Below are 14,669 nucleotides of genomic sequence, written 5' to 3'. Positions count from 1 at the left end.
TGATCTCTGACTGAGGTCTATTAGGGGCTAGCTATATGTAATGAGGGGGCGGGGCTCTGACAGGGGATTGTGAATGGGCGTGTCTCGTAAAGGGGCGGTGCTTTGGATGGGGCGGGGCCTGCAGATCCAAACGAGGGAAACGCCAATCAGGTAAAAACATATTTTGTGTTTTGTTTGCATGATCTGTTTGCTTTTCATCACAATGATCAGTCAGAACATTGGACATATTCTGTTTCATGTTTGCATGGATGTTTCTCTGCATGGTCTGTATGAGGATTTTTTCCCCCAGCAGTTTGGGAAATTAAAAATTAATCTGAAGTGATGCTTGATGCTGTCAGATTTAGTGTTGATGTAGTGGGTCTTGCCCTACATTATTTTCTGCTTTTATATATATATATATATATATATATATATATATATATATATATATATATATATATATATATATATATATATATATTGTTTTCTATATGAATATATTTTAAGATTTATGTTGGCTTGAGATTATCACATTGATGTAATACACTGATCGGTCTGCGCAGTGCCGCTTCAAGTCGAACACACCTTAATTTTTACTTCCTTGTTAATAATATCTTCATTTTTACTTCCTGGAAAGAGACTTTTTGAAGAAAATTGAATAGGTCCAGTTTGATGCACTGTTTTCTTTTTGATGCATCTTTACTGTCTTACTATCTCAGTTCTGTGATAAGTTGTACATGGCTGAATCTGTCTGAATGTAAGGAAAACTTGACATCTGTTATCAGAAATATGAGAGCAGAAGCCAAGTTCATCCAGCCCTGATGACGCTTTGATACAAAACCAATTTATGAGATGTTTGTGCATCAGTACAAGAGCTTAACACATCTTTTCACAACACACAGAACGGCTGCCAGACCCTCCGAAGTGTTGAATTAATATAAAATTAATTTGTTATGTTTCTAAAAAACAAATAACATGTTGGTATTGCTAATACATGTGGAGGTTAAAGCAGCAGCACATGTTTGTATTGAAAGTGATGTGATTCCTTCCTCTGCTGAAAAAAAGCTGGCTATAAGGTGTTTGCTGGTTTCCACTGGTCATGCAGTTCCAGCTAAATTAGGTTTGGTTTACGCTGGTGTTTTCAGCATCAGCGCTGACGGACTGAACTCTGTCACTAATTGCTCTGGTTTTGAGTTTAAGCGTGATGTGTAACTGCTGACCGCTGGTCATGTGCTCTTCATTCCTGCAGTGAATGTTCCTGTATGGACCGCCGCGAAGTCGCCCTCAGAAGAAGCCCTGAGGAACGGTGGTGCTGCTACCCTGAGCTCCACTGAGCCCTCGCCCTCCCTCAGGAAGAAGAACCTGCCGCACAACACTGAGGTGAGACCACACACTGTCTGAGACATCGTGTATAATGCATATACACTACCAGTCAAACGTTTGGGATCGGTAAGATTTTTAATGTTTTTAAAAGAAGTCTCTTCTGTTCACCAAGGCTGCATTTATTTGATTAAAAAAAACTGTAATGTGAAATATTATTACAATTTAAACCAGATGTTTTCTATGTGAATATATAGTAAAGTGTAATTTATTCCTGTGATCAAAGCTGAATTTTCAGCATTATTACTCCAGTCTTCAGTGTCACATGATCCTTCACAAATCACTCTGATATGATGATTTGATGCTCAAGAAGCATTTCCCATTATTATCAATGTTGAAAACAGTTATTTAAAATTTTATTTCAGGATTCTTTGATGAATAGAAAGCTCAAAAGAGCAGCATTTATCTGAAATAGAAAGCTTTTGTAGCTTCTTGACTGTGTGTTTGCAGCCGGAGGGGATGAAGCTGATTCCTCCTGAGGAAGAGGTGATGGATTCAGACAGTAACTCTGAAGAAGATCTGGGTGTGCTGGAGGACCAGAGGAGTGTTATTCTGCATCTGCTGTCTCAGCTCAAACTCGGCATGGACCTCACACGGGTGCGGATGACATACAGAACACACGAGGATCAGATTACATTAGAGTTTCATTACTCTCTGTGTACTTTGTGCAGGTTGTACTGATATCTTCTCTTAACTTTTTGGACCATTTGACTTAGCCATATTTCTAACATGCAGACACTTAACAAACCTAGCCTGTTCAGGTATTTAATGTGTTCTAGCTCAAGCACACCTGTTGGTACTAATGAAGCCCTTGATTAGTGAGACAACACCTGTTTTGCAGATTTGTGCTGTTGTGAGGGAATCTATACAGGGGGTGAAGACTTTTGAGACTGCAGAAGTCATTAAAAGTTGCATTTTCAGTTGAATTTGGGGAAACCACTTGAAACATTTCAATTACGTTTGTTTGATTTGTTCACTGCAAACAGCCTGCAAATTTTGCCAATAAACCTGATTCGCAATGGGGGTTTAATCATTTTGATTACAACGGTACACAACACATGAGTATCAGATAACATCAGAGTTTCATTTGACTTTACAGAGTCTCTCTGTGTGGTTTGTGCAGGTTGTTCTTCCCACATTCATCCTCGAGAAGCGTTCATTGCTGGAGATGTACGCTAACTTCATGGCGCACCCGGACCTGTTCCTGTCCATCTCTGCGGGAAACACGCCGGAGGAGCGTATGGTGCGTTTCGTCGAGTACTATATGACCGCCTTCCATGAAGGACGCAAGGGCGCCGTCGCCAAGAAGCCCTACAACCCTGTGCTGGGCGAGACCTTCTGCTGCTCGTGGGAGGTTCCTCGGGAACGTGTGACTCATGCGACCAATCAGGAGGCGGCGGGGGCGGAGTCAGAATATTACAGGGTGCGTTTTGTGGCGGAGCAGGTTTCCCATCATCCTCCAGTGTCGGGGTTTTACTGTGAGTGCGAGGAGAGAGGCATGTGTGTCAACGCACACATCTGGACCAAGAGCAAGTTCATGGGAATGTCAGTCGGCGTCTCCATGGTGGGAGAAGGTTGGTGACGCTCTCTTCATCTAGTCAATAAAAGAATCTGGTAACACTTTACAATAAGGTTTATTAGTTAATGTATTAACTAACATTAACTAACGATGAGCAATACATTTGTTACTGTATTTGTCAAACTTTGTTTATGTTAGTTCACAGTGCATTAACTAATGTTAACAAAATTTGAATAAAGTATTAGTAAATGTTGAAACTAACATTAACAAAGATTAATAAATGCTGTATAAGTGCAGTTCATTATTAGTTTAGGCTAACTAATGCAGTTAACTAATGAACCTTATTGTAAAGTGTTACCAAGAATCTTTACAATAGAGGGAATGCATTGACGTCAGTGACAGTGGCAGAAGAGCTGATGTGTGACTGGATTTAATAGGAGTAAAACAAACGATTATTAAATTAAAGGTTGGGCTCGATATAGTGTTCCTTGTAACTTACCAAAGATCCAGTGATCCATGTTGACATGCAGCAGGAATCTGTCTCCTGACATTTATATGAGCCTGATTTCAACGTCGAGGAAATACATAAAACAAATTTGCCTGTGAACGCTTTATATAAATACAATATAGGTAGGTCTAATCTATAGGTGTTTATTTAAAAACATCCAATTATGCAGAATATACGATGGTAAATATTTAATTGAGGAGTTATCAATGCAATATATAACAATACAATATATAGGGTATGATTTTACCTCTAAATTCAGCATATTGACACAAAATGATAACTGCAAATCCACAGTTGTTTCTATGAATTGCAGCGATCCATTTGCTTCTCTGTTCTGCAGCTCTCGGCAGTCTGTACAAATATACCTCAGATTTCTTGTCAAATCTATTTATACAGTCAATTTCAAAGCTTTTTCCCGTTTTAGATGTGTTTTGTGTGTTTTTCGTGGCATTCACAGCACTGAAAACAAATGCTGGCACTTTTGCCACTACGGTGAAAGTGACGTCACACGCATAACCTCTGGTGAACGTGATTTCACCAAGTACCACATGTTCCCGGATCAACATCTTTATTGATCCTGGGACAACTTTCCAATCAACCAATCAGATTTGAGGGACAAGTTTACAGTTTATGTCAAGTTTAGGCTTAGACCCAGGGTGAGGCGCTTCAACATCAGTGTTATTCACCTGTCATTTCCCTCTGATTTTAGGGAAAAGTTATGGGTAGGGTTAGGTTTAGGGGTAGGGATAGGGTAAGGACTAAATTATGGGACAGGAATGTTATTCCAGGATCAACAAAATATGTTGATCCAGGAACATGTCATGGTGACCTAACCTCTATACACATCACACAAAAATGTTCAGTCTTTGTTTTACGCAGTTTGTACCTTTGCTCATCAGGTGTGTTACACCTGCGGGATCACGGTGAGGAGTACGTGTTTACATTCCCGAGTGCGTTCGCTCGATCCATCATCACTGTGCCGTGGGTGGAGTTGGGGGGAAAGGTCTCCATCAGCTGTGCACAGACGGGATACTCGGCCAGCGTCACGTTTCACACCAAACCCTTCTACGGGGGGAAAGTTCACAGGTCGGTGCTGCACTCACGTCGTGTCGGAAAGATCGGATTTACGCATGAATGTCACCACAAAGTCTGTGAGAAACTTTCTTAATCTTAAAGGTGCAGTGTGTAATATTAAGTGTGCAATATCATATCCATAACTATGTTTTTAGTGGTGTATAAAGACCTTACATAATGAACCAGGGATGGAAATTAGCACCCGCCACCAGCCAAATGCGGGTGATTTTGTGTTGTGGCGGGTAAACTCGCTTCACCTACCGGCCACCGTGGCGGGTAAATAAAAATGGCATAGCCTACTGTTTCACACGGACGGCGGACACTTTTAGAGGAGACAACGCGACGGTGGAGCGTTTTTAAGATTTCCACTCTGGAGGATGGTTTCACTTTTTTGAGTTTTTAAGCTCCAAAAACGCCGTCGCCGTCTAAACGAAAGGCACATCTGATAAAATATTTGTACGTTTTCACCCGCGAGCGTTCTCGTGTAAACAGGGCCTAATAGTTTCATTGTTGGGACTAAAAACGTAAAACTGGAAGCCATAAAATACCACGAATCATCCAAATGCCACATCCAGATAAAAAAGAGAAATATATATAAGAGAGAAAGAGTGTATAAGAGAGAAAGAGAAAATGTCAGTATTTCATTGAGACTTGAGATTAAATAAACTGCTTAAAGGGATACTCCACTTTAAAATGAAAATTCTGTCATCATGTACTCACCCTCATGTTGTTTCAAACCTGTATGAATTTCTTTCTTCTGCTGAACAGAAAGGAAGATATTTAGAAGAATATCAGTAACCAGACAGTTTCTGGTCTCATTGACTTCCATTTTTTCCTACTATGGAAGTCAATGAGACCAGAAACTGTCTGGTTACTGACATTCTTCTAAATATCTTCCTTTCTGTTCAGCAGAAGAAAGAAATTCATACAGGTTTGAAACAACATGAGGGTGAGTACATGATGACAGAATTTTCATTTTAAAGTGGAGTATCCCTTTAGGTATTGTAGATCTTGTAGTTACACATTGTCGGTTAAAAACAAGAAAGTGGCTGGTAAAAACATTGAGTGGCTGGTAGAATTTGACAAAAAAGTTAATTTCCATCCCTGTAATGAACCGTTATGTTTTTATTAGCTTAGAATGAGTGTTTCTCTCTACACACACCGCGGGTCTCCTTACATCCACGTTTCTACAGTGGCCCTGAGCGGACAAATGCGTTTCATCACTTTGTTGTTCTTCGTGTAAAGAAGCGAATAAAACACTGACACAATGATGAACAAGTAACAATAATATTCGCAGTAACATATTTTACTGATTAAGTAAACATGATTTCTTCATTTATTTTTGTAAAGAAACCTCATTGTGATAATGATGATGATGATGATGAATGTGTGTGTGTTTTTCAGGGTCAGTGCAGAGGTGAAGCAGAACTCCAGCGGGACGGTTGTTTGTAAAGCTCAGGGCGAGTGGAACGGGACGCTCGAGTTCACATACAGCAGCGGAGAGACCAAAGTGATCGACACCAACAAACTGCCCGTTATCAGGAAGATGATTCGCCCGGTGGAGAAACAGGGCCGGCGCGAGTCCAGGTGATTCTTCACAATATTACTGTTTTTTACTAAATTAAATGCAGCCTTGGTGAGCTGATGATACTCCTTTCAAAAAAACATTATTGCGAATATGAATTATGAATATATGGTTTTCTTAATTTGTGTATGTTAGTTGTGATATTCTGCTGGTCTGTGTGTGTGTGTTTGAGCTCAGGCGTCTCTGGTCTCACGTGACCGCGGCTCTGAAGGAAGGAAACATTGATCTGGCCACTGAACACAAGCATCGGTTAGAGGAATCCCAGCGATCCGACGAGAGACAGAGAGACACCAACAACATGCCCTGGAAACCCAAATACTTCAGCAAAGAGGTGCGTTCATGACCCAGAACGACTCAGAAACGTGTTCGTGTGACAGACTGAACTGGGTTTGATATGGACGCTTATTTACACTACAGAAAAAACTGTTTGAGTTCACAGCTCGCAATTCAGACTTTATAACTTGCAATTGCAAGTTCATTATTCGCAAATTTGACTTTTTTCTCAGAAGTGTTTGGGGGCGTTTGCACGACAATAAAACTAAAAACAGAAATTTTTTTATCGTTTTGGTTGTTCATTTACAAGACAACGGTGTTTTGGGGGCCTGAAAAATTAAAAGTTTTGAAAACGGGTTTCAAAGTGCAATTTTTTTTAAACGCTAACATTATTGTCTTTTTTTAAGTAAACTATAAAAACGCCAATTTGTGAAAATGGTGAAGTTGTTTCTTTACAAAGTGACATCGCCATCTACTGGCCTGGCAGCAGAATACAGCGTTTTTAGTCATTTTCGCGGATCCGTGTGAACGGGGATCATTTTGACAATGTTGTCGTCTGTATGCAAAACTTTTCAAAAACGAAAAAAAAAAAAACCTTTCCGTTTTTGGCACTTTGTCATATAAACATACCCTTATAATAAAAGTTGCAATTACCTTTTTTAATTCTGAGTTTGTTTCTAGGGATGCGCGATATATCTGCCACCATATCGGTATTGGCTGATATATGTTCGTTTTTTATTGTTTTTGACCCGATATGAAAATTTGGGCAATATATTAAAGCCGATAAATAATGCATTATTTCCTTCAGCTGAGAAACTTCAGTTGCATGGTTTTTAATTGTTTGAAATATGACTGAAATCACTTCAAAAAGGAAAATATAGGTAAGTGCATAATGTGCAGTGCAAGTCTGTCATATCGGCTACATAAAATTATAATGAGAACATAATTGTGGACACATGGATTTTTTTTTGTAATCAGGCTCTCAAAAATTATATAAAAATTTGGATTTAGATTTATCAGTCAATATATCGGCTTTCAAATAAAAAGAATTATCGGTATATTATAATATATTATCGGTATCGGCCAAAATTTTCATATCGGTGCATCCATATTTATATCTCACAAGTCTAAGAAAAAACAAGTCAGAATTGTGAGATATAAACATGCAAATGCGAGAAATAAAGTCAGATTTGCGAGTTATGAACTCACTTTTATTCATGGTGGAAACAAACTTCTATAGTTTGAAATGTGACAAACTGCAAATGTAAACAAAACATATTAAAAAGCTACTTAGAAAAAAAGGGGGCCATTTAGATTGTGGTGTTTATCACTCTAATATGAAATTATTGTTAACAGTTTTTCTGGAGTTGTATTGTGTGAATCTGTGTGTGTGTGTGTGTGTGTGTGTGCAGGGTGACGGATGGGTCTACAGAAACCCACTATGGAAAACAGACTGAGATAAACTACAAACCACAGGAGAGAGACGACCGACCGGCCGACCGCTGATCAGAACAACACAGGGAATCAAGACAAACAGCAAAAAACACAGACTGGGTTATCATGCATTATAATGCATCACACTGTATAAACTGTAAACCAATGTGTATATATGAAAACCTGGATCATAGAATAGACTTTTATACACTATATAAATTATATATTATTTTTCACAATTATCTAACAGAGTTTTTGTGCATATAACATGTACACAGTATTAATGTGATCTGCCATTAGATGATTTTAACGCATTTAACAATATGGGCAAGATGTTCATATTCATGCTTTAGATCTTAAACCGGCTCATATTTCACCCCAAAATCAAGAGATAATAAGAATCTATAAGAAATTAAATAATAAAGTATAATTATATAGTAATTATATAATAAATATATATGTCATATATAAGATTTGTTACATTTTGAATTTCACACTTAAATTGTCATAACTGCAATATCGTATTTTTTTACTCCATTACAGAAAAAAATATTGTAATATAATATTTTATTTAAATCAGCATTAACTAGTACTGATACTACTAATACTATCACAATGTATATTTATTTTGAAATAAATCCTAATGTATTAATGTATATTTTTAGTTAAGAAGATCTAAACGAAACAGTATTTTGGGGTGAAATATGCGCGTGATCTTGACATATTTGTCAAGATGTTTGATGATATTTGACATGAAACAGAGATTACAGGAATGAAAAGTGTTTTCGCTGATCAGGTGAGCTAGTGGTCAGTCAGCTGATTAAATGGCCAATCAAAATCCTCTCCATGAGTCACCGCTAACTCCTAAAGCCTTTGTGACAGAACACTATTGTTAGAACTAATTGGCCATTAAATGAGATTTTACCCGAGAGGTTTTACACTCTTCCGTAAAGGATTTCTGATGCACTTTTTAATCGAGGCCTTCATTCAATCCTGTGACTTTATATGAACAGCATCACTGATGTGAAGTCCATTGATTTGATTTGTAAGTTCCCAGCAGTAATTGCTGTATGATACACGATTTAAATTTTTTAAAGAGACAGTACTGTATTATATTCTGGATAAATCTGTAGAAGTGTTAAAGACTATTCTGATGAGTCTATGGGTTAGTTCATCCATAAATAATCATTGTGTCATCAATTAATCACCCTCATGTCGTTCTAAACCCATACGATTTTTGTTAATCTTCAGTACATAAAGAAATTTAATGAAATCACAACCTTAATGAACAGAAGCTCAAATAAACGATCTCTTTATGCACTTTTTGAAGCGTCAGAGTTTGGGGTGGATAAACTTTAAATGGAGGGCACAGAAATCTCATAAAAAAAAAAAAAAAAAAAATAAAAAAGATGAAAATAAGTCTTATGGGTTGGAACGACGTGAGGATGTAATAAATGAGAGAATGGTAATTTTTTGGTGAACTGTCCCTTTAAGGCCCGGTCACATCTAGTCAAGTCAAGTCATCTTCATTTATATAGCGCTTTTAACAATGTAGATTGTCTCAAAGCAGCTTTACAGAGATAAGCGTATAATTTAAGGTAACAGAGATTGTTTCGGCTTTACAGCAGAGTTAAGTTATTTCCATCTAAAGTTAGTTTTAATTGATTTGGTTCCGTCGCAATGATCATTTGTTATTAAATTAGGGGCCGCTAAGACGACACCATTCTCTCTACACAGACTTTAAACGCGAACCTGTGAGAAACGCTGATGGCGGTCACATGCGCATTTAGAATGGGTTCTATAGTTATGTGCGTTAGAATATACGCAGGTTTGGAAATCCCTACAAGCCAAGCCTAAACAAAATACTTGTCTTTCCTTATAAATTTTGATAAGGAATTTTATTTTATTTGTTGCTTTGGGGTAGGACCGCAAGACGAATTTTCCCGACAACGCCTTATCTGTAGAGTGGTAGTGGGATCCTCCATAGGGAGAGACTAGTTGGCACTTCAGCACTGCGTTGTCATCGGTGCAGGTGAAGGTCCTTCGTCAGATCTGGATACGGCCTGGATCCGGCAGGCTGCAGGAAAAACCTTGGGATAAACACAGACACTAAAATTAGCGTAGATGCCATTCTTCTCATGATGTAACGAGTACATCAGGATTTTTGGGAAGTGTTCCCGGTTCCGGCTGACCTAATCTATGCAGCATAACATTAAATTATAGAAGTCTATAATGTATTATGTGAAAGCTAGGTCAAAGAGATGTGTCTTTAATCTGGCTTTGAACTGACAGAGTGTGTCTGCTTCCCGGACAATGGTAGGAAGACTGTTCCAGAGTTTTGGTGCTAAATAGGAAAAGGATCTACCGCCAGCAGTCGATTTTGATATTCTAGGTATAATCAACTGGCCGGAATTTTGAGATCGTAATAGACGTGACGGACTATAATGCGTTAAGAGCTCGCTCAAGTACTGCGGAGCTAAACCATTCAGTGCTTTGTAAGTAATCAGCAATATTTTAAAATTTATGCGATGTTTAATAGGGAGCCAGTGCAGTTTTGACAGAACTGGGCTAATATGGTCATACTTCCTGGTTCTGGTAAGAACTCGAGCTGCTGCGTTTTGGACCAGCTGTAGTTTGTTTATTAAGCGTGCAGGGCAACCACCCAGTAGAGCATTACAATAATCTAGCCTTGAGGTCATGAACGCATGAACTAATTGTTCCGCATTTGTCAATGAGAGCATATGACGTAATTTAGATATATTTTTAAGATGGAAAAATGCAGTTTTACAGATACTAGACACGTGACTTTCAAATGAAAGATTGGTATCAAAGAGCACACCCAGGTTCCTAACCAACGACGAAGACTTAACAGAGCAGCCATCAAGTGTTAGACAGTATTCTAGATTATTACGTGAGGAAGTTTTTTGTCCAATAATTAGAATCTCTGTTTTTTCAGAATTTAGAAGTAGGAAATTACAAGTCATCCAATTTTTTATATCCGCTATGCATTCCGTTAATTTTGTGAATTGATAAGTTTCGTTAGGTTTTGAAGAAATATAGAGCTGAGTATCGTCAGCATAACAGTGAAAGCTAATTCCATGTTTCCTAATGATATCTCCTAATGGTAGCATGTACAGAGTGAACAGCAGCGGTCCTAATACTGAGCCTTGTGGTACGCCATACTTAACCTGTGATCGATGAGACATCTCATCATTTACTGCTACAAACTGATAACGGTCAGATAAGTATGATTTAAACCATGCTAGTGCATTTCCTGTAATGCCAACATAATGTTCTAATCTATTTAAAAGAACGTTGTGGTCGATGGTGTCAAATGCAGCGCTAAGATCGAGTAACACTAATAGAGAGATACAACCACGATCGGATGATAAGAGCAAATCATTTGTGACTCTAACGAGAGCTGTTTCGGTACTATGGTACGGTCTAAATCCGGACTGGAAATCCTCGCAGATATCATTTCTTTCAAGAAAGGAACACAGTTGTGAGGATACTGCCTTTTCTAATATCTTTGACAGAAAAGGTAGATTCGAGATCGGCCTGTAATTGACTAATTCTGAAGGATCAAGTTGCGTTTTTTTAACAAGCGGTTTAATCAAAGCCAGCTTAAAGTTTTTTGGTACGTATCCTAGAGACAAAGACGAATTAATGATATTAAGAAGAGGATCTATGACCTCTGGAAGTATTTCTTTCAGTAGCTTAGTCGGTATAGGGTCTAACATACATGTTGTAGATTTAGATGATTTAATGAGTTTAGTAAATTCTTCCTCTCCTATAGCAACGAATGAATCAAATTTTTCCTCAGGGAGACTACAATGCACTGCCTGATGCGATACTGTAGTAGACGGTTGCATAGTTATAATTTTGTCCCTGATATTATCAATCTTATAAGTGAAGAAGTTCATAAAGTCATTACTGCTGTGTTGCTTGGAAACTTCGGTGCTTGAAGCTTTATTTTTCGTTAGTTTAGCCACCGTTTCAAATAAATACCTAGGATTATGTTTATTTTCTTCTAATAGGGTTGAAAAATAAGCAGATCTAGCAGCTTTTAAAGCCTCTCTGTAAGTAATTGAGCTCTCTTTCCATGAAATGCGAAATACCTCTAGTTTTGTTTTCTTCCAGTTGCGCTCCATTTTTCTGGCTGCTCTCTTAAGGGCCCGAGTGTGCTCGTTGTACCACGGCGTTGGACTATTTTCTTTAATCTTCTTTAAGCGCAACGGAGCAACTGTGTCTAAAGTGCTGGAAAAGAGAGAGTTAAACGTTTCTGTTGTAATATCTAGTTCTTCTAAGCTATCTGAGATGCTGAGATGATGAAACTGATTAGGAAGATTATTAATAAAGCAATCTTTAGTAGCAGAAGTGATAGGTCTCACATATTTGAAACACGGAGTCGGCTTTGCAGCCTTGGCTAAATGCAAATTACACGAGACTAGATAATGATCTGAGATGTCATCGCTCTGCTGCAGAATTTCAACGGCATCCACATCTATTCCGCGTGATAATATTAGATCTAGAGTATGATTACGACGATGAGTAGGTCCTGACACGTGTTGTCTAACTCCAATTGAATTTACAATGTCTTTAAATGCCAATCCCAATGCATCTTTTTCATTATCGATGTGTATATTAAAATCACCAACAATTAGTACGTTATCTGCAGTCAATATTAATTCTGATAGAAAGTCCGCAAATTCTTTGATAAAGTCTGTATGGTGCCCTGGTGGCCTGTATACAGTAGCCAGCACAAATCTCAAACGTGATTTATCGTTTACACTATATATTTTTACATTAAGCACCAATGCTTCAAAAGAATTATATTTAAAACTTGATTTCTTAGTGGTTTTGAAACTATTACTATAGATTACAGCAACACCACCCCCTTTGCGTTTCAGACGAGGCTCATGTTTATAACAGTAATCTTGCGGGGTTGATTCATTTAAAGTAATGTAATCGTTTGGTTTTAGCCAGGTTTCTGTCAAACACAGCACATCTAGGTTATTATCTGAAATCATATCATTAACAATGAGTGCTTTTGAAGTAAGCGATCGAATATTCAGCAACCCAAGCTTTAGCATTTGCTCATCTGTATTATAGCTGTTTTTTTATTTGTTGAACATCAATTAAATTTTTAACCTTAGTTGGGTTTAAACGTTTTTTGGATTTCCAAATTCGGGGAACAGACACAGTCTCTATATGATGATAGCTAGGTGAAAGAGGCTCTATGTGATTGGATTTATCTGACCTTGGTGACGAGAGGCCGCTAGCAGACAGTCGGTTTAGCCAGTCTGTCTGCTTCCTGACCTGAGCCCCAGATTGTCATGTTTGAGCTCTAAGACTATGAGCCATATTACTAGAGAGAAGAGCAGCACCATCCCAGGAGGGATGAATACCATCTCTTTTCAACAGGTCAGGTTTGCCCCAAAAACTTTTCCAATTGTCTATGAATTCTATATTATTAAGCGGAGAACATCTACCGGTTCTCTCGCATTTCGCGAAATAAATTGCCCAGATTTCGCAAATGTTAAAGCTGGTGACTTGAATTCACCCCGCAGACCAACATGAACTTATTTGTTTAGAAAGTGAGTTCTGTTTGAGCTGTGCTTTATACACAGTGGATCTATTTTTGCCCGCGAAATTCCGCTAATATGGCAAATGTGACCGCGCTTTTACACACATCAAAATGAAGCTCCTTTTGCAGCTCGTACTGTAAACTGTTCATATCGGTGCTGAAATAAACATGACACATGCCTTGCTTTTCTCAGAGTAAATAATTTACAGAAAGTCTTTCTAAACGCTGTTGAATCAGACAATGTGTAAACGGAGCTGAACCAGAGATGTTTTTTTTTAAATTTCTGTTTCAAATAAACCTGCCTCAGCAGTCACAGTGTTGTAGGCTATTTTTCCTCTGACATTCAAAACTAGTGAAAAGTCAAGCATTTAAAACCAAATAACATATAAATATACCCTTTCACCACATTGTTTACCTGGTTTTCCAGATCTGCTCGGCTGGGTTGAGGTTATAGCGGCCTCTAGTGAGGATCCGCTGAACTGCAGTGCAAAATTCATAATCACATATCACTGTAACCTACTGTATACAAAAACATCAGGGGTTTTATCATAATATTCTTATTTGTAAATGAAGCTAATGGAATATAGGGGTTATGACATTATGATACAGTGCTATGCATAAGTTTAGACACCCATGCTAAAGTTGACTAAAAAGAGGAATAAAAAAATCATCTTTTGGAAATTGAACTTAATGCCTTAATTAAAAAAATTAGGAAAAATACAACCTTTAAGGACAGCAATTTTCTTTGTGAATGAATAATGTATCGTAAATAAATAAATGTTCTTCCTTAAAATACAGGGTGCATAAGTTTGGACACCCCTATGTTAAATTCCCATAGGCATAGGATTGGCATGGTTTTATTTCAGTTAGCCTAATAGCTGGTTTGATTTGCATTGAGAGATGATCTTATGGAAAGTACCCCATGCCAATCTCTAGGTATGGTGAAGGCTATGTGATGATGTGGGGCTATTTTAATTCCAAAGGCCAAGGGAACTTTATCAGGATGCATAGTATCCTGGATCCATGAAGTAACTGGCCTTTAAAAATAAAAATCTGCCTGCCTCTATGGGAATTTAACATAGGGGTGTCCAGACTTATGCACCCTGTATTTTAAGGAAGAACATTAATTTATTTACGAAATTACGATACATTATTCATTCACAAAGAAAATTGGTGTCCTTAAAGTTTGGATTTTTCCTAATTTTTTTAATTAAGGCATTAAGTTCAATTTCCAAAAGATGATTTTTTTTATTCCTCTTTTTAGTCAACTTTAGCATGGGTGTCTAAACTTATGCATAGCACTGTATACCATTAGCACAGCAATAATGCA

General features: G+C 37.9%; 1 protein-coding gene across 1 annotated transcript in view; it reads left to right on the top strand.

Moving 5' to 3' along the window:
- osbpl10a (oxysterol binding protein-like 10a) overlaps positions 1 to 7,943 on the top strand; it is a 31,609-nt gene extending 23,666 nt beyond the window's left edge. Inside the window, exons 7-13 of the mRNA XM_081375996.1 lie at positions 1,229 to 1,359; positions 1,813 to 1,956; positions 2,483 to 2,933; positions 4,286 to 4,472; positions 5,865 to 6,047; positions 6,223 to 6,376; positions 7,731 to 7,943. Of these exons, the coding sequence (XP_081232122.1) occupies positions 1,229 to 1,359; positions 1,813 to 1,956; positions 2,483 to 2,933; positions 4,286 to 4,472; positions 5,865 to 6,047; positions 6,223 to 6,376; positions 7,731 to 7,775 (1,295 nt within the window). The 3' untranslated portion in view covers positions 7,776 to 7,943. The remainder of the gene's footprint in view (positions 1 to 1,228; positions 1,360 to 1,812; positions 1,957 to 2,482; positions 2,934 to 4,285; positions 4,473 to 5,864; positions 6,048 to 6,222; positions 6,377 to 7,730) is intronic.
- The last annotated feature ends 6,726 nt before the right edge of the window (positions 7,944 to 14,669 follow it).

Source organism: Scardinius erythrophthalmus (assembly GCF_964197995.2).
Source record: "Scardinius erythrophthalmus genome assembly, chromosome: 10".
NCBI classification, from domain to species: Eukaryota; Metazoa; Chordata; class Actinopteri; order Cypriniformes; family Leuciscidae; genus Scardinius; species Scardinius erythrophthalmus.
Note: the sequence above shows the minus strand (reverse complement) of the source record. Positions and strands in the feature narration are given on the sequence as shown.